The sequence below is a fragment of the Xiphophorus couchianus genome, chromosome 8, assembly GCF_001444195.1.
Source record: "Xiphophorus couchianus chromosome 8, X_couchianus-1.0, whole genome shotgun sequence".
Lineage (NCBI taxonomy): Eukaryota > Metazoa > Chordata > Actinopteri > Cyprinodontiformes > Poeciliidae > Xiphophorus > Xiphophorus couchianus.
In genome coordinates this window covers 1025927-1045225 of record NC_040235.1, presented here as the reverse complement: position 1 = coordinate 1045225, position 19299 = coordinate 1025927, and the positions used below count along the sequence as shown (strand labels likewise).

Here is a 19299-nt window from a genome sequence, read left to right as displayed (position 1 = left end):
AAAATGGCCGCCAGACGTCTCCATCCAGCCTGATGCAGAAGAAGAAACCTGAAGATCAGAGTAACTGGAGCAACAATTTCTGTAAACATCCTGAAATGAATTTATTTATAGAAATCTTATTATTTAAAGTACATATTACTGCATATTCAGGCATTTAATGTTACCTTTATTTAATTATTTAAAATTTTGTCCATTTGGGCCTCCATACCTCAGGGGTCACATAAATATTCTGAAAATCCTTTCATGACCCCCAGCCGGTGTCTCATGACCCTCTGGGGGCCCGACCCCCAGTTTGGGAACCCCTGGTCTACAGCAGGCGTTCAGAAACTTTCCGGCCTCTGACCCCAAAATAACATCAAACGATGAAAATATATATAATAATTTTAAAATAGTCAAATAATTACACGTATTTGTAAATGAATTCTTCTATAAAAATGATCAGCATGTATTAACATAATTTACTGATAAATTTAATGATACATTAATTCTGGCACAAACATATTTTTGTTTTCTTCCATTTATTTATTTATTTATTGCGTTTTATATTTCTATCTGTGTTAGTTGGTCAGTATTTTCCAGGAGGGCCCGGGGCCCCTGGGCTCCCTCTTTGGGGTCGCCGCTGGTTTCCAGATCAATAAGCATTTCTTTCCTAAAAATTAATTTTAAACTGGTTTTAATTTAATATTTACATTTTCTAAACATGAACATGAACATTTGCTAAAATGTTCAGAATGAGAGAAATAAAAAATAAAGTTCCAGGTTTTGACTTGGCGGCAGCAGCGGGAGGCGGGGCGGGGGGGGCGGCGGGGGGATAATTAGTTTAGTTTAATTTAGTTTAGTTTAATTTAGTTTAGTACTTAGTTTTGGTTTGTTGACTGCGCGCTCCCGCGGCGGTGCGCGGGCACGGCGGGCCGCCCCTCTCTTTAAACCGCTCGGCTCGGTTCGGTTCGGCGCGCCTCTGACTGCGGGGCTCCGCTGCGGGGTCGAACCCGCACATGTCCTGAAGAGCAGAACCAGGAAGTTCAGAGTTCGGATCCGGTTCTGACCCGGAATGACGCGCTGCGGGCGGACTGTTCGGTGAGTTTAGCGGTGTTTGCGTGGCAGAGCGGTTCTGGAGCTGCTGCGGTTCTGAGTTGGTCCGGACCGGGATAACGTTCTGTTTCTGGTCCCGGTCAGCAGGAACCACCAGGAATGATTCACCTGGAACACCGCCGGGAATTCTGCCTCCTCTAGAACCGGACCCAGTCTGTCCCTGCGGGGTTCGGCTGGTTCTCTGGGGATCATGGCTTTTCTGATCAAGAAGAAAAAGTTCAAGTTCCAGGTCCACTTCGTCCTGGAGGAGCTGGCCGCGGTTCCGTTCGTCAACGGGGTTCTGTTCTGCAAGGTTCGGCTGGTGGACGGGGGAGACTTCAGCATCTCCTCCTCCAGGTGAGTCCGGCCGCTTCCTGACTGGTTCCTGACTGGTTCCCAGTCAAACCGCTGACTCGACCCAGTTCCTGCTGACTGTTTGTTGTCGGTTCGGTTCGGTTCCGGACGGCTTGGCGGCCATAGAACCTGCGACCTTTAGTTGTCATGTTGACCCGCCTCACACACCCTGCGGGGGCCGGTTGCTGCGGGAACTCAAGTTTCAGACATGAAGAACGTTCTCTTAAAGGAACGAGTTGAACTGTTTTCTGTTCATTTTCTGACCTTCAGTTCTTCTCATGATTGATTGATTATTCCAACAATTAATCAGATAAATTCTCACATTCTGAACATTTTTTATTTAACCGTTTAATCCTCTTTTATATAATATCAGAAACACATTAAAAGATGCAAATAAACGATTCAAATCATTTTTAAATAAGAAAATCAACATTTCATTTTCTTTAGTGAAGGTTTGATCACGACAGCTAAACGTTCTGACATCATGAGGAACGCTGAGACTGACTGGCCAGTTAGCGATTAATCGATTCGACAATTACTTCATAAATCGATTAATCACGATTAAACCGATTAATTGTTTCAGCGCAATCTTCTTCGTTTTGACCTCTGGGAAAGGTCAAACTTTAAATATCCTGCCGGTTTCCAGGCTGTTGGAGGAAACAGGAAGTTTATCAAAAGCATCAGAACCAGAAATAAAAGCCGATTCATCCAGTCACATGATCAGAAACAACCGGCTGAGGTTCTGGTTTGTTGATTTGGTGGAAATGCACCGATCAGGCTGATACCGATACCGATTTCTGGTTTCCTTTGAGCTCCGACCGACCGAGTCCAGTTTTAACCAGTTCAGCTATTATTTTAATTTAAATTAATAGATGGACAAAGTTCTGCAGCTTCTTTCCTCTGGATCTCAAAATAAATGTGAAAGGAGACGTTGACTCAACAGAACCCGGTTCTGTTCCAGCCTGACTCAACAGAACCCGATTCTGTTCCAGCCTGACTCAACAGAACCCGATTCTGTTCCAGCCTGACTCATTCCTCCCAGCAGCACCAGTCTGGACTCATGACTTCATCTGCTCTGTTTGTTTCCTGATCTTTGAATCTCCAGGAAAACCTGCTGAATCGTTCTGTTAGCAGTTAGCAGTTAGCTGTTAGCAGTTAGCTGTTAGCTGTTAGCTTTGCCCCAGCCTGATCAGTTCCTGCTAAGCTCCACACCTGGAGTCACCTGTCAACGTGGAACATGAAGAGGAACCGCCACACAGTTAGACTGAATATAGAGAAGTGCAGGAAGATGCTAACCTGCAGACTTTAACTCCTCTTCTGATTTATTTGTTGTTTCTTAAGGTCACAGATCAATCAGTAATCACGTTTTAAAAGGTTTGGTTATTGATCTGTGATTATATTTAAAAACAACAACAGAAATATTCTAGCAGATGGGTTTTATTCACATCAGGTTGTTTTGCTTTGGAAATGAGTTTCCAGTTCCACTCCACCATCTAGTCACGGGTTCGTCTTGTTTTTACACGTTCAATTCTGTGTTCCACCTTAAATATTCTCCTTTGCTCTGCAGCCAATAAACTTTTATTAGCTCAGATTCAAAACAAGGCAGCAATGAGACACATGGCTCTCAATATAAATGCTAAAACGCTGATGTTCATCTTTCTAAACCCTCATAAAAATCAAAGACGTGTTTGGGTTCATGTTCTGCTGACGTATTTACAGTTTTTCCAACAGAAAACAGCAAAAAAAAATCAAAACAGTTTTATGTGGATAAGCAGCTAGCATAGGCTACATGCTACTTAACACATTATAAAGCTGTTTTCATTTTAAATGAAAGTTAAAGGCTGATTAGTTTCTCTGTTATGAAACTAAAGGTTTCATGTTGAGAGTTTATTACACTAGCTAACTAGCTTAATAGCTTTGCTGCTATGCTACCTAGCTGTGGGCAGCTGTATACAACTGTATAGCCACTTGATAACAAGCTGTTAGCAACTTGCTTGTCATGAATGATTCACACAAAAATAATAAAATTTCAGTAAAAAATCAAAGTCACGTTTCCAGACTTGCTGTGTGCACATAGCCTCTGCCTTGTTAGCTGCTAGCATGCTACTCCTTAAAATGTTTAAACTGATATTTGATACTTCTTAGCTCTAGCTAGCTTTAGTTGTTTATCCATTTGTTAGTGATTTATTAACTATTTACTAGCTAGTTGTGAAGTTATTACCTTGCTAGCTGTTCAGCTAACTGCTGTTACATTTTGTTCTGCATTATTTTCAGAAACAATAAAAGTAAAACTGCTGGGCTTTTTGCCACTTTATTATTTTAAACCTTTCATTTAGATTGGAGCTATAAACAGTCAGAACACTGAGAGTGAAATATTTATAACAGTTCCATCAGAAAACATTTTCAGAACCTGCTGCGATTTCCCAGCCGGGTTGAAACCGTGCTGGAGCAGAAACACGAGTTGCTTTCAGGGACAGAGTATCTGCTCTGCAGCGGCTCGGCCTCATTGTGAGGAAAGGCTCTGCCTCACAAAGGTGTGCTGTGTGTCCAGGTGGGCCGGGCTGAAAGCAGAGAACCTGCAGAACCAGTCGCTCCGTCTCCGCCTGGCTGCAGTCGATGGGGGTTTAACACGTCAAAACCGTCTGAAGGAAGGAAGTTCCCAAAGCATGACTGGAATTACAGGATGAAAAATGATTACTGACATTCAGAGTCAGAAATGTTTTAACTCCTGAGGAAAAACTCAGATAAACATTAAATCTCAGGGATGAAGCGTCACGCAACCGCCGCCATGAAATACAAAATATGAGCAGAGATGGATAACCGGGTCAGGCTCAGGCAGGTTCTGAGAGGAGAACCGGGTCGGGTCCAACAGCTGCCGGTTCCAGGATCTGGTCCTGCTGGTACCGGTTCCAAAACGTAGACCTAATGGCCGGGGAACATGGAGTTTAGAGTAATTACTCAAATCTGCTTTATTTTTGCAGATAATCTGTTTAAATTTATGTTTCTTTGCAATTTGTGACATTTTCATGTAAATTTGTTTAACTCCGTAATATTTGGTCTAAAAAAATAGTTGATAGTTTTGTTGCTTATTTTGAGGAAAGGTTGCTGGTTTTGACACCAGTGGTTTTGTTTTTTAAGTGCTTTGATTTGTCTCTAGTCGCTGACTGGAGCGACGAATCGCTAAGCTGTCGCCGTTCGTCTTGACCACTCCCAGTTTAACCCCCTCCGCTCATCCCAGCACCTGGCCACGCCCCCAAGAATTTTGGCTCCGCCCACTTTGGGGGCGGGGCTAAGCTTTCGGGTCACTCCGGTCTGTAACAACAGAACCAAACAATCATACACAAAGTAACGATCAGGACTCCTGACTCTCTGAAAGCTGAACCTTGACTCAATCTGACGGTTGAAGAATCTGAAGAACAAATTAAAAACGTTAAATATTTTTGCTGTTCAGCTCAAATGTCTATTTATTCAATAATTTAGCAGCAAAAACGGGTTTTGAACTGAAAAACCCTTTTCAGTATGGAGCCTTTGTGACATCTCCATCTATTTCAGTTTATTTATTTTTATCATCTGACAGAAGAAAAGTTTCTGGTTGGTTTGATGGGAAAGTGAAACTGGACTCCATGGATCCAACTGTTGCATCAGACTGAAAACTGTGACTTTATCTCAGTTTAATAACAACTTCGTGTTCCTGCATGTTTCCATCTATCAGAGATACATCTGGGTCTCACCGCAGATTTATCAGAAGGTCCTATTGCAAGTCTTATTTAAACGAGTCTCATAGTTTCCAACAGAGGCAAGAAGATAATTTATCATCTGCTGTCGCACAAAACTACCGAGACTGTAGATCAGTAAAAAGTTTCACATTTAAAACCCAGATACTTTAACTTCCTCTGCTCTATAATCTGATCTATGATCTGATCTATAATCTGATCTATAATCTGTTCTATAATCTGATCTATGATCTGATCGTTGATCCTCCTTACCTGGAGACTGAAACCTGTATCATCATTAAAAGCCTGAAAGTTCCTGCAGGAGTTGCTGATTCAGTCACAGCTGATTGTGATGTTTGTTGTGTTTGATCTGATCGTAGAAATGTGATCAACATCCATCTGTTTGCCGTTAGCAGAGGAGATGATCCGCCGTAAAGTCGGATCATCTTGGCTCTCAGCTGCAAACCTTTTCTCTGGAGAACTGGATTGTTTTCTTCTCCTTTAGCTTCAACAGGCTAACTGTTGAGTCTACGGGTTTGTAGACCTTTACGCGACGCTGCGATGACATCATGACCTGATTTATTTCACATTCAAAGCTGATGTCTCATGTACTTATGTTTACTAAATAAAAAAGTTTTGCTTCAGGAAAAAATTAATTTAGAAACTGGAACGATGAACGGCTACGATGCTAAACTAGTTAGGTTGTAGCCACTTGCTAACAAGTTGTTGTGCTGAGCTTTTTTAGCCACTTGTTAGCTGTTTGACCTCTGACCTGTTTGGTTGTTTGTAAGCTGCTAAGCCTCGTCCAAATGAACTATTTAAGCCACCAGCTAATGAGATGCACACCTTTCAGCTAGCTATGTAGAGCTACATTTACACAAAGGCTATTAGCCTAACGAGCTACTTGGCTAACCTGATACTCTCTGGAGAGTTTCTAGACAAGCAGGCAATCTTTTGGCTACTTGCTAACATACTATTAATGTAGCTTTAACCAAACTGATTGGCATTTGTGCTAGCACGTTATTTAGCCTCTTGGCAGCAAGCAGCTTAGATTATTTCATTACTTGTAAATTAGCTGTTAGCCACTTACTAATGAGAATTAGCTTTTTCTTAGCAAGATAGTTTGGTACCTACCACCAAACTATTTAGCTCCGTTACTTGCTAACTAGCTGTTAGCTTTAGCCACATGTTGCCAAGATTTTAGCTATCTGCTATCAAACCTTTAGCAGTTTAGGATCTTTACGTCTGATATTGTAGAAACAGGAATAAAATGGTTATTCTAATGTTACATTTACAAAAGGAGGCTAATTTTGAGGTTTTAGAGGATGTAAAATAATTACACACTGTACAACTTTTACAGAAAGTCAACATACTTGAGATTATAAGTAAAACATAAAAAAACATAATTTAAACGATTTTCACAGATTCTTGGAGTATCTTGCAACAAGCTGCTTTCTGGGCAACAAGCTGCTTACGGTTGCTTTGAGAAAAACCTTCAGTTTCAGCTCTAAATGAAGTGTGTGTGTGTGTGTGTGTTTTGCAGGGAGGAGGTGCAGCAGAACTGTGTTCGATGGGGGAAGAAGTTCTCCTTTGTGTGTAAAATGAGCGCCAGCCCCGTCACTGGAGTGTTGGATCCCTGCATCTGCAGAGTTTCTGTTCGGAAGGTAAAACATGGAATCACATCCAAACTGCAGTAAAAACTGTAAATCTAGAATTAGTTTAAATATTCTGCAGAAATAAAACCAGGAAACAGGAAACAGACCTGATGGTTATTATGGAGGTTAAATAAAACTACAGAAGATCTCTGTGCTGATTGGTCAGAGATGCTGGAACTGGTCAAGGTCATTGCTTCTGCAGGAAACCACAGAGTGGACATTTCCCACTAGGATCAGGGAAAGGATGCTGGTCATCAGGACCAGAATGCATCTGTCCACAGAGCATCCAAGGTTTTCATCAGTGGTGGACAATGCTAACTAAAAAGCTAGCTGTGCTAAAACACATCATAAAACACTATACCAACATGCTACTTAGCAGAAGCTAATGCTAAACTAATTCTTTGGAGGAGTTTTTTAACTCATGGTTTCAGTTTTACAGTTAATAAAATTTTCTAGCGCTGTTTTTGACCACAGTTGGACTTTAGACAGAAAATAAACGTTGAACTCTATAATGTAGAACAACAGCAGTGCATTCTGGGTAAATGGCAATCTAACTATTTGAATAACTATGTGAATTCTTAACAGTCGATAACCAAAATGTCAACACAGATGCAAGTTTAAAAAACAGCCAAATAAATTAGATGTTCAGAAGCTAAAAATGCTAAATGTTTTCTAAGCTAGCAGAAGCACCAAATGAACAATTAGCTTTGCTGTTAGCAGGTTAGCGGGTGTTTGCTCAGGACCGGTTTTCATTAATGAAGTCAAAGTGTCAGTGCCAGAGAAAAGGTTTTGATCCATAGAGGAAAAGCTCCGCCTGGTTTGTTTTCATCAGGAAAGTCATAAAATCATAACTGGGACCAGTGGGGACATGTTGGACGTCTCATCCTGCCAACAGAAAACCTCTGGCTGGTTTCCAGGAAACGGGAACTCAACCTGTTCAGGTTTTAGTTTGTTCCTGATTGTTTTGTTCTGTTTCTGCAGGAGCAGAAGGGAGGGAAGGCCTACTCCAAGGTGAGTTTATGAAGCTTTTCTGTGTCACAGATAATAAATGTAATGATTAACCGAGCCTCGCCCACTGGGCCGATGAACCGGGCACTTCCTGGCCTTACCAAGTTATTTTAAAGTGTTTCTAGTTTCTTAAATGGGTTTCGAGGTCATATCAGCCTCTTTCTGCTCATTATTTATTCCTAAGATAAATAAACTATCAGCTGAGGTCAGAGGTCAGAGAGAATCGGGCTGATAAAGGTGAATGTGGGGCTAAAACAGGCTGTTGATTTCATGAAGTCTCTGATCACTTCCTCTGACGAAGGCAGAGATGGAAAGTATGAGGAACAATGGATCCATCTGCCTGAGCCGACTTTCACTTTCTGGTGATTCATCCATCCGTCTGTCTCTCCATCCGTCTGTCCGTCCGTCTGTCCGTCCGTCTGTCCGTCTTCCTCCAGCTGGGATTTGCTGACCTCAACATTTCTGAGTTTGCTGGTTCAGGCTCGACGGTCCGCTGCTGCATCCTGGAGGGTTATGACACCAAAAACACCCGGCAGGACAACTCCATCCTGAAGGCATCACACACACACTCCCCCCCGCACACACGCATGTTTGCACAGCTATCTTTGCGGGGACCTTCCATTGACTTCCATTCATTTCTACAGCCTAAACCAGGGGTGTCCAAACTTTTAGCAAAGAGGGCCAGATTTGATAAAGTCAAGATGCCTGGGGGCCAATAGTTTGTTCGGACATTTTTTAACCACAAAAGTGTCATGCAAATACACACTGTTATAAAACAATTTTTATTGTCACAATTATCTTTATTTTTCAAATGACAAAATAACCAAATATAAGCCACTCAGGCAACTCTAAAAGCAGAAATTCTGCTTTTCTTTCATATCTGGAGAGTCAGATAACATTGAACAAACTGTATGAAATACCTTAAATTTACATGAGTTTAAAAATATCTTTGCCTCAGGAACATTTTAAACAGGAGTTATAAGTAATACAAAGTTGTCTGTTATTATTAAATCTTAAAACAAGTGAATTTTGCTCGTCATTTACAATATCTTTCAGAAAGTATAGTTTGTGTCACATCTACAGGTTCATAACCAAATCTTACTCAAGAGTTTAATAAAAATCCATCCATCCATCCATTTTCTGTTCACCCTTGTCCCTAATGGGGTCGGGAGGGTTGCTGGTGCCCATCTCCAGCTACGTTCCGGGCGAGAGGCGGGGTACACCCTGGACAGGTCGCCAGTCTGTCGCAGGGCAACACAGAGACATACAGGACAAACAACCATTCACACACACACTCACACCTAGGGAGAAGTTAGAGAAACCAATTGACCTGACAGTCATGTTTTTGGACTATGGGAGGAAGCCGGAGTACCCGGAGAGAACCCACGCATGCACAGGGAGAACATGCAAACTCCATGCAGAAAGACACTTAATAAAAATAAGTGCCATAAATCCAGGTGCATAAATGTTCTTTTCGCTCTTCACTGCTGATAGTGACAGACGTTGCCGTTCAAAACACTCAGTTTCATGTCCTCAACTCTCAGTGCCACACTGTTACTGCCAGGTAAACATTTTTCTCAAATTCTTGCTTCTTCTCAGGGCAAAATGTTCTCCACCATTTTCATAACACAGTCTTTGATAAATGTATCTTCAGTAAAAGGTTTGCCATGTTTAGCTATTAACATTAACATCGTAGCTGCTTTGGTGGTATTTTCTTTTGACTCACAGGCCCGCGTGAAGAATCGCTGTTGTGATGCCAGTGCAGCTTGGAGCTGCTTCACTTTTTCAGCACGGTCACTTCCTGTTAGCTTGTTGTATGTGTTAGCATGTTTAGTCTGGTAGTGTCTCTTTACGTTGAAATCCTTAAACAAGGCAACCGTCTCATTACAAATTAGACAAGCACAATTGCCTTGATTTTCAGTGAAGAAGTGTTATAATTCCCATCTCTCTTGAAAGCGGCGGCCTTCACTGTAAACTTGTTTTCTTTGCAGTGGCCATGGCAGAAATGAGCGGAGAGCGGTTCGCACGGAGGCAGACTGATAGTATTAAAGTGGTGCTGCCACCATTTGGTGAAAGGAGGAATTACAGTTTCAAGTTTTATGATTTATTTATTCTGTTTCACAGTGCAGGCGGGCCATAAATAATACATTATAAGACCGAAGCTGCGGGCCGTATGAAATCTGGCCGCGGGCCGTGATTGGCCCCCGGGCCGGACTTTGGACATGCCTGGCCTAAACCTTACCCTAACCTTTATCCTAACCCTAACCAAAACTCATTTCACACCGTAGTCCTAAATCTGACCCCTGACCCAAAAACAGCAGTGGGTCCCCACAACGTAGTGTTAGGAAAATGGTCCCCACAAGGTATTAGAACCAAACACACACACACACATACAGAGTTTTTTCTCATTTTCTGCTCATCAGATTTTCAGATGTTTGTTAGAGTCGAATTTGATCCTTAAAGTGACCTTGGTCTCTTTGTGTCTCCATGAAGTTTCATTAAACGGTTTTTCTCCTCCAGGTCACCATCGGGATGACGCTCCTGTCTGGAGATCCCTGCTTCAAAACGTGAGTTCAGGAATCTGAGCTCAACCTGAGAGGAGATCCACCAACTCACCAAACACTGGATGGATGGATGGATGGATGGATGGATGGATGATGGATGGATGGATGGATGGATGGATGGATGGATGGATGATGGATGGATGGTTGGATGGATGGATGGATGGATGGATGGATGGATGGATGGATGGATGGATGGATGGATGGATGGATGGATGGATGGATGGATGGATGGATGGATGGATGGATGGATGGATGGATGGATGGTTGAATGGATGGATGGATGGATGGATGGATGGTTGGATGGATGGATGGATGGATGGATGGTTGAATGGATGGATGGATGGATGGATGGATGGATGATGGATGGATGGATGGTTGGATGGATGGATGGATGGATGGATGGATGGATGGATGGATGGATGGATGGATGGTTGAATGGATGGATGGATGGATGGATGGATGGATGATGGATGGATGGATGGTTAGATGGATGGATGGATGGATGGATGGATGGTTGAATGGATGGATGGATGGATGGATGGATGGATGGATGGATGGATGGATGATGGATGGATGGATGGTTGGATGGATGGATGGATGGATGGATGGATGGATGGATGGATGATGGATGGATGGATGGTTGGATGGATGGATGGATGGATGGATGGATGGATGGATGGATGGTTGAATGGATGGATGGATGGATGATGGATGGATGGATGGATGGATGGATGGATGGTTGGATGGATGGATGGATGGATGGATGATGGATGGATGGACAAACAGACTGATGGACATGTTGTTGGATGGATGAGCAGAGGGTTGAATGAACAGACGGATGACTGCAGGTAATGCTAATGCTAATGCTAGCTGCTGCCTGCAGGCCTCCCAGCACGGCTAAGTCCGTCCTGATTGGAGTGGAGGATCCCAACCTGCAGCTGGCCTGTAAGGGGGACAGCACCGCCTCTCTGCAGCCACCAGGGGGCATGGTGGAGGGACCTGGTGCCGTTAAAGCCAGACAGTCTTCAGTTCGTGGTTTAGGTGGGAACTGCTGAGCCGGTTGGTTGTCAGGGAATCGTAATGAAAGCTTTTAAACCCGTCTTGTGTTTTTCCACGTCAGGGCTGCCGGAGCACGCTGACGGCCTCCACAGTCCGGATGACGTCTTCCTCACTCGGCACGTCCGCAGCGCCAGTCAGCACAGCAAAATATCAGGTCAGCTTCAGTTTCCATCAGCGTCACTCTGATCAATGAGGCTCTGATGGTGTTTGAAAAAAACCTCCACCGCTGGAAACAAACAGCACATCTAAGGAGCCAGAGTCACATTTAAATATCTGGGAGGAAAATTAGTGACATTTCTAAGATTAATGCTGATTTAATGTGGATATCAGTTTTGTTATAAAACATTTTCTATCTTAAAAACAGAAATGGAGCTGCAGATAAAGGAAGACTTCTCATCGAGCCGAACAGAGAAAGATGAAACATTTTACAGAAACAGAATAATCACAGTTTAATTTTGTTCCCCCATGCTTATTTATACACAGCGCTAACCATGCTAACTAGCATGCTAACCAAAGATACAGATCAATACTAACATTTTAAGACGTTATATCTAAATTATTCACATTTAAAATTGAACCAAGTACTTATTTGCATGCAAACAAATGTGGATATTTTCTAGCTAATTGGCATGTTAGCTAGCTCATTAGCAAAATAGCATGGATTTTTCTCGCTAACCTTCATGTTAACGGGTTAACATGGACAACAAACTGGTTAACAACCATATTAACCAGTTAATCTAGATATTTAACTGGTTTTCATTGGTATTACAGCAACAAATTAGCATGTTGGTTAGCTACTATAGAGAGCTTTCTAAATATCTAGCATGTTATCAAGTTAGCATGGATGTTTACCCAGTTAGCTTCTTTATTAGCAAGTTAATGTTGATGTTTGACCATCTAAAAGTAGATGTGGACATAAAGGCTGGTTTAGCTTGGATATATAACTGGTATTAAGGAAGAATTATTTATTAAAACTTTGAACAAAACGTTTGGCTCGTCTCTTCCTTAACACAGCCGGGTTCTTCTCGGCGAGCAGCGGGCAGCTGTAAAACGAAACTAAACAAGGCGTGTTGACGTCACAGATCACAGAGTTTAATTCATACAAAACCACACATGAGTCAGTTAACAAAGCTGCAGAGGTACAGAGATATGCATTTTCTCATAAAAATAAAATAGAACACACAAGGACAAACACGAAACACACAGACAGACAAAGGCGCCCACGTGGAGAAAAAGATGGAAAAAAAAAAACTCTCTCTCTTTCTCTTTACACGTCATCTTATACAAAGAGGTGTTTCCGTATTTTAATTTATGCAACGAAGGCGTTCCGTAGTTCAACCAATCAGAGACCTGTTTCGGCCCCCAGAGAAACTTGGAAACTCCCCTCATTGCAGCTCAGATGTCTGGTCTTTATCCAAGTCAGAGGGCGGACCACTTCGCGTTCATCTCCGTCTGGCACGGGCGATCTCAGGCGGAAGAGTCCCTGTTTTGAGATTTTCCAGATAATTCTAACGTCTATCCCCCACATTCCAGCGCCGTTTCCATGGAGATGCTAATTTTATGGCCCTTGTATAGGCGCCTGCTTGTCTCGATCGGGCCATCTCAAAGGGTCACACAAAGCCTGTTTTTCCAATAAGAGTGCTTAATATTCCTTTACACATGTTGTAAGTATTTTAGCACTTAAATAATCATTTTCCTTAACACTGGCTACATTAGTTAATATGGTAGTCTAGTTAGCGTTAGGGTGACCAGACGTCCTCTTTTTCCCGGACATGTCCTACTTTTCAGACCTAAAAAGATGTCCGGGGGGAATTTAAAAATCGTCCGGGATTTTGGTCAACTGCCTCAAAACACAATACATGGCTTACAGTGCATTGTAGGGCACTGCGCACGGCGCTGCGTGTCACGTAATTCCTGCACCGCTGCAGGTTGTCCGGGTTTTCCCAAAGTAAAATATGGTCACCCTAGTTAGCGTTAACATAGCGTTTTGTGGGTTTTTATATTATACATATTAGAAAGCTACGACTCTTGAGATTCCAATAATGTTTGTCAATCAAAGACTTAATCATAACTGTAGGCCCTGTAAGCACTTTAGTGAAACTACAGAGAAATGCAAAAATAATGTCCAGCTAACTGCTGGAAGCCTCACATCATTGACAGAACAGACATTTCAACAAAACGCTTCACTCTTTTTCCATGATTATTGTAAGTCTACGCGAATACAACAGTTAATCCATAACAAGTCTCCACAATAAACTGAAAACCTTTAGATTCATCTATTTCTCATAAGGTTTTCATCAAACCTTCCTTTCAGGGTTTAAATCCAAGCTAGCATGAGTTTACATTTAGCGAGCTAACATACTAGTAGCATAAATATTATGCATATCAAAGTGTCCCAGTAGTATCAAGTGTAAAAGGAATTCTGTTTTTGTGAAATGTTAGATTTGTAACAGAATCATCTTCAGTCGCTGTAGCATTTTGAGCGTGGGATTAAAGAACAACCTGATCTAAACGTCTGAACGCAGGAGAGGAGTTCAGCTAAAACGATTCAAAATGCACAAAATAATGAAGATGAATAAAACCAACATGTTCAAGACCGACTGGAAAACAGAAAGAGACGACTCAGGAGCTTTTCAACATTTTGAACGTCTTCTTCTCTGTTTGTTCCGTCTTCTTCTCTGGTTTCCTTTATCCTCCAGGCTACAGCACCGGTCACTCCCGCTGCTCCAGCCTGACCGACCTCAGCCACCACCGGAACGCCTCGTCCAGCAGCGGCGCGTCCTGCGGCGCCGCTCAGCCCCCCGCCGCCCCCAGCAAGCCAGAGCGGCCGCCCCCGCCCTCGGCTGCCGCCCTGCTGTCCCACCGCTCCTCCAGGTGGGTTCTCACCTGTCCCGGCACGCTGGCCGAGCCCAGACATGTCGGCTCACATTCCTGGGATTATTTCACTGCTCAGCAGGAGAAACAGGGAGCAGATCGGATCAGGATGAGATTCCCATCGGCATTCTGGGTATTTTTAAGGCTGCAGTTTGTAACTTTGATAAAAATATGATTTTATATGTTTATTAAAACTCTCTCCATGTTGTGACAGTTTGATCGGTCTCCTACTACTGCTGTGTGAAGAAATCAAACCAAAAACAACCAATCAGAGCCAGGGGGCGGGGCTCAGAGATGACAAACCCCCTCGTGTACTCACTGCTAAATGTGCTAATGGCTAAGAAAAACTGTTTGTACACCGTCATTAGTGGATATGCTAACAGGCGTCAGCATTCATGACAGGCTATGCTAGCAGCTGCGTATCAAAGCAAGGGATTAGGTTGATTGACAGCGCTAAGACCCGCCTCCCTGCTCTGATTGGTTGTTTCTAATTAGCAGGTGCTAATTCTTACAAGTGACAAGCTGCAGCTTCAGGATCAAGGCAGGCAGCATTCAATGACTGATGATGATGATGATGATGATGATGATGAACAGGAGGAAGAAGGACACCGTGGAGCGCCAGCGGAGCTGCGTGGACGACACTCGCATCGACGCCGACGACATCGTGGAGAAAATCGTTCAGAGTCAGAACTTCTCAGCCAGCAGCAGCGACGAAGGTTCAGATCTCACTATGAACCAATCAGCTCTCAGCTCAGATTCATTGAACCAATCAGAATCCAGAGTTAAACAGGAAACATTGATCAGCCATGTAGACGAGACATGTTGAATCAAAATGATGTATTTGATCATTTATTGGTTATTTCTGGTGTTTGTTGTTTCCAGCTGTTGGACGTAGAAATTCAGATCAAAGGTTGTTTTTGTTAATTAAGGGTCAAAGTTCAAACTCTAATTTAAATGTTTTAATTGAATTAATTGAAAAGTTATAGTTAAAGTTTTCTCCATTAATTACTGTTTGTATTTATTCCAGTTGGTGAACATGTCCAGTTTTTGTGTTAACTACGGTTACCATGGTAACCAGATGGACGTTGTCGCGTAACTGGGCTCTGTTTGTCCTCAGACAGCCACCTGAGACTGTTTGTCAGTAAAGACGGGACCACGGCCCTGAGCGGGACACAAATCGCCACCAGGTAGGACTCCAGAACCCGGCAGTACCAACCAGAACCAACCAGAACCCAGCAGATCCTGACCCGATCTCTGCTTCCTGTCTGTCTTCCAGAGGAACCCCTGGAGTCTTTGAGCCGGTGGTGATCGAGACTCACTGAGGCCCCATGATGGAGGTTCTTCTGCTGACCCGGTTTACTCAGAACCAGCGGTTCCCGTCCGCTCCGGGTCGCTCCACTCACTTCCATTATCAGCTGCTTTTAAATCTGAATAATCTGGATTATTCCAGCAGAGCCTGGCAGGAACCAGGCCTCCAGATGATTAATCCTGAATGTTGAGAATAATCCAGAATAATCCAGAATAATCCAGAATAATCCGGAATAATCCAGAATAATCCAGAATAATCCAGAATAATCCGGAATAATCTGACGGGTAAAAACGTTTCCTTATTTTTATGCACAGAAACGTATTGAAACCCATAAAGTTATGAATTTATCTCAGAGTCAGATGTGAAGCTGCAGGGAGTTTTAATGTTTTTATTCTGAAACATTTCAGCTTCAGAGCCGGTTCTGACCCGATTCAACAGAACCGCTCCACTTTAAGACAACAAAGTTCTGCAACATTCATGATGAGATCACAAAAAGTTTGGTTTTATAACTCAGAGGATCATTTAACACTGAGGATTATTATTATTATTATTATTATTATTATTATTATTATTATAATAGTCTACTGGTTATCAGAGTGTTGTTTGTATTTCACAGTTTTGCACGCCTAACCTCTGAGGTTTATTATTAATAACCATGAATTATTAATAACCACTATAACAGGTTTTTAATCTCTGCCGTGTTTCTAATGGAGAAAAAAATGATGAATATTTTCTCTGATCTAATCGCAGCTTCGTTTCTCCAACCTGGATTTTATTCACTTTATTACTTCAAATCCATTAAATCACATTAAATGCCTTTAATCAGATGTTTTTTTGATTAATGCAGGAAAATTAAACATTGATTCTTCCTTTGCTTCTCAGGATCTGTAGCTACTGAATGATTAGCCGCTAATGGGCGTGCTAAAGGCTAATTGCTAGTTTTTGTTACTGTTCTCTAAATTTTAGTCACAATTTTAACAAAGTTATGTTTAAAATGTTTCTTTTCCCTTATTTTGGTCTTTCAGAGGCCCTGTGAGAAAAGTCCAGACCTGCAACGCTTTTATCTGTAGCATTTAGCAGCTAATGCGGTCGATGCTAACGTTTATTATCCAACCTGAACGTCACCATGCGCTGCTTGGACTTGTATTATTTTATTTGACTTTAATTTGCTTAATTTTAGCCTCTGCTTTAAAAATCTGTTTACTGCTGAGCCGCATCATGTAGCTAAAAGGCTAACTGTCTTTAGCTGTTTGTTTGTATGGAATCACAGAAGTGCCACAACAAAGAAGAACTTATATATTTAAAATAGAAACATTTGTATTTTTGTGTCTTTCATTTGTTTATATTAATTATTTAATAATTCCTTTGGTGAAATATTTTAGCCAGTAACTTGGTGCTAAAATATGTCAGGCAAATTGGAACTATCTAGGGATTAGCAACACATTAATACTATTATTATTATAAAAATAACTATAATGAAGTGTGGCTGCTCCAGAGGAAAGTATTATTTTTGGTATTGGACTGAATTTTTACATTAATATTTCTGTTCTTTATTGTTATCCTCACCTTTAGTCAAATACTAATTGGTTTTTGTAATATTTTACACATTTATTCTTTTTGTGGCACTCTTAGGATTCCATACATAGAGTAGATTTAAGTTTTCTGAAGCTAGACTGACGTCTTTAGAGATAAATTATTGTTCTGGTTCCCACAGTGATTCATTATTAGTGCCGTTAAACTGAGGAGGAAAAGTTTTTCTGCTGGATCAGAAACGTTTGTTAGTTTTTGCTGCTCAGTTTCACCCAAAGGGACAAACTCCAGTCAGAATCAGCTCTGTTTTTATGCATCCAGATGTTTCTGTGGTTCTGTCGGGCTCAGACCCACAGCTGCTCCAGGACAAAGCCCGGCCTGTTCCAGAACCAACAATAGACAGAGAAACGGACCTGAACGGGTTGGTTTGTGGTTCTGGATGTGTGGACGGATGCGTGCAGGTCACGCGTTCGCTCCTTCCGCCATGTTTCACATCGCTTTAATGAAGGCAGTAAAAACTGAATGTGTAATATTTATCTGATAAACACTCAGATTTAGAATCAGAAACATCTGAAGCCAGCAGGCTGGTTCTGGTTCTGGTTCTGGTTCTCACTGGATCTTAAAGCTTTATAAACACTGAATTAATTACAGTTCAACCACTTAACTCTATTTTAGACGACCGTCCATCAGACGTGTTTTACCTGCTGTTTTTACACATAAAGTGTTTTATTTTGTATTTTGGTGAAAAGGGTTTTAATATTTCATAATGATTCAAATGGAACTGATGAATGAGATTAGGATTTATATTTTAAGTGTTGTGATGAATTAAAGTGTTTGTTAAAGGGAATGTACTGAATGATTTATTTCACATCATATTTTTATTATGCTGATCTAAATGTAAACGTTATTTTGGGTAAATTTATGGTTGTTTTTGTTATTAATGTTCAAACAGATTTTAACTTTATCTGTTAATTTTGTACATAAACATCAAATAAAATGGAAAAGTTGTGATTCATTTCCTTTTTGTGCTTCATATTTTCATCTACATTGAAATTAAAAAATTATTTTCCTTTTATTTATGTTCAGAGCTTTACACACCCCTTGAACTTTTCCACATTTTGTACTATTACGAACAAACTTAAAGTGACAGACCAACACAAAGCGGTGCATGATTGTGAAGTGGGATGATAGTGATGCATCGTTTTCAATATTTTTACAAATTGTTTTTTTTTTTTTTTTTTACAAAGCTTTTAGTGTGAATATGTTAAAAATTAAATTATTTCTTATTTTTATTATGGTTGAAGTTTCACCTTTTTTTGTAACTAAAACTGAAGGTCAGATTTGGGTCTCAAGCTCCAGGCCTCCAGTCGCTGTCCTGCAGTTTTTAGATGTGCCTCAGGTACAAAAACGCTGGAATGAAACGGCTTAATGACCTCCTCCTGGTCTAGATCAGGTCTCCAGAGCCTTAATGACCTAATTATTCTATCCAGGTGGTGCAGCAGAGGCTCATCTAAAAGTTGCAGGACAGCGGCCTTCCAGGACTGGAGTTTGAGACCCCTGAAACGACTCTAAACGTATGGCGGTGAAATTGCACCATACCACCGTTAGGGGGCGACGGAGACCTGAGCATTTTCGGTAGGTTTAGGAGAAGAAGTAAGAAGCCGGAAGCATTGACAAATAATCCCTTACTACGTGTCTGTAAACATGGTAAGAAATATAAATAAAGTAATAATCAAACATTAATGCTGAAAGGTAGATTTAAAATGAAATTTTAGCGTTTAATGTCTGACTGGAGGTGAAGCATGAAGATAAAGTTGTTTATAAGATGTTAGCCAGTTAGCTTGTCGCCTCGCATTAAGTGTAAATCTGATTTAGTATAATACAGACTTATTTTATAGTTTTAATAATTGTGTTGGTTTCAGTCTTTGAAGCTCAGTTGAAGCTAATTATCTGCGAACCGTTTCTAAAAGATTTGTTCGTGTAACTTCTGTCTCTGTTCAGACAATTTTTATTTATTTCTTGAAAATAACTCCAGATTTATAAAACTGTTCAACGCCGAATTTAAGAGGGAACGTTGTTTGCTCCGAAGATACGTTTTATCATCACCTTCTTTACACAGAAATCTAGTTTTTGCCTAAGTTTTCAATTATTTATAGGGAGTT

The 19299-nt window shown here is 41.4% G+C and overlaps 2 protein-coding genes and 1 long non-coding RNA gene across 4 annotated transcripts in view; 2 read left to right on the top strand and 1 right to left on the bottom strand.

Moving 5' to 3' along the window:
- The first annotated feature begins 865 nt into the window (after positions 1-865).
- LOC114149701 (protein FAM102A-like) lies at positions 866-17533 on the top strand. 2 transcript variants are annotated; one of them, XM_028025734.1, is made up of 12 exons: positions 866-1077; positions 1177-1428; positions 6682-6802; positions 7775-7804; positions 8239-8355; positions 10322-10368; positions 11249-11406; positions 11486-11578; positions 14124-14298; positions 14893-15014; positions 15416-15485; positions 15575-17533. In XM_028025734.1, the coding sequence occupies exons 2-12, from the start codon at positions 1283-1285 to the stop codon at positions 15618-15620; spliced, it is 1125 nt and encodes a 374-aa protein (XP_027881535.1). In that variant the 5' UTR covers positions 866-1077; positions 1177-1282; the 3' UTR covers positions 15621-17533. The 2 variants fall into 2 exon arrangements, with proteins under 2 accessions (XP_027881535.1, XP_027881534.1); XM_028025733.1 differs by having other exon boundaries at positions 867-1077; positions 1180-1428.
- On the bottom strand, positions 2796-5512 carry LOC114149708 (uncharacterized). The gene is made up of 2 exons (XR_003596567.1): positions 5412-5512; positions 2796-4347 (listed from the first exon to the last, which is right to left on the bottom strand). It is a non-coding gene; the product is annotated as an uncharacterized LOC114149708 (long non-coding RNA).
- A 1158-nt stretch (positions 17534-18691) lies between the features above and the next one.
- Positions 18692-19299, top strand: part of LOC114149705 (dolichol phosphate-mannose biosynthesis regulatory protein-like) — a 2167-nt gene continuing 1559 nt past the window's right edge. Inside the window, exon 1 of the mRNA XM_028025740.1 lies at positions 18692-18844. Within this exon, the coding sequence (XP_027881541.1) occupies positions 18842-18844 (3 nt within the window). The 5' untranslated portion in view covers positions 18692-18841. The remainder of the gene's footprint in view (positions 18845-19299) is intronic.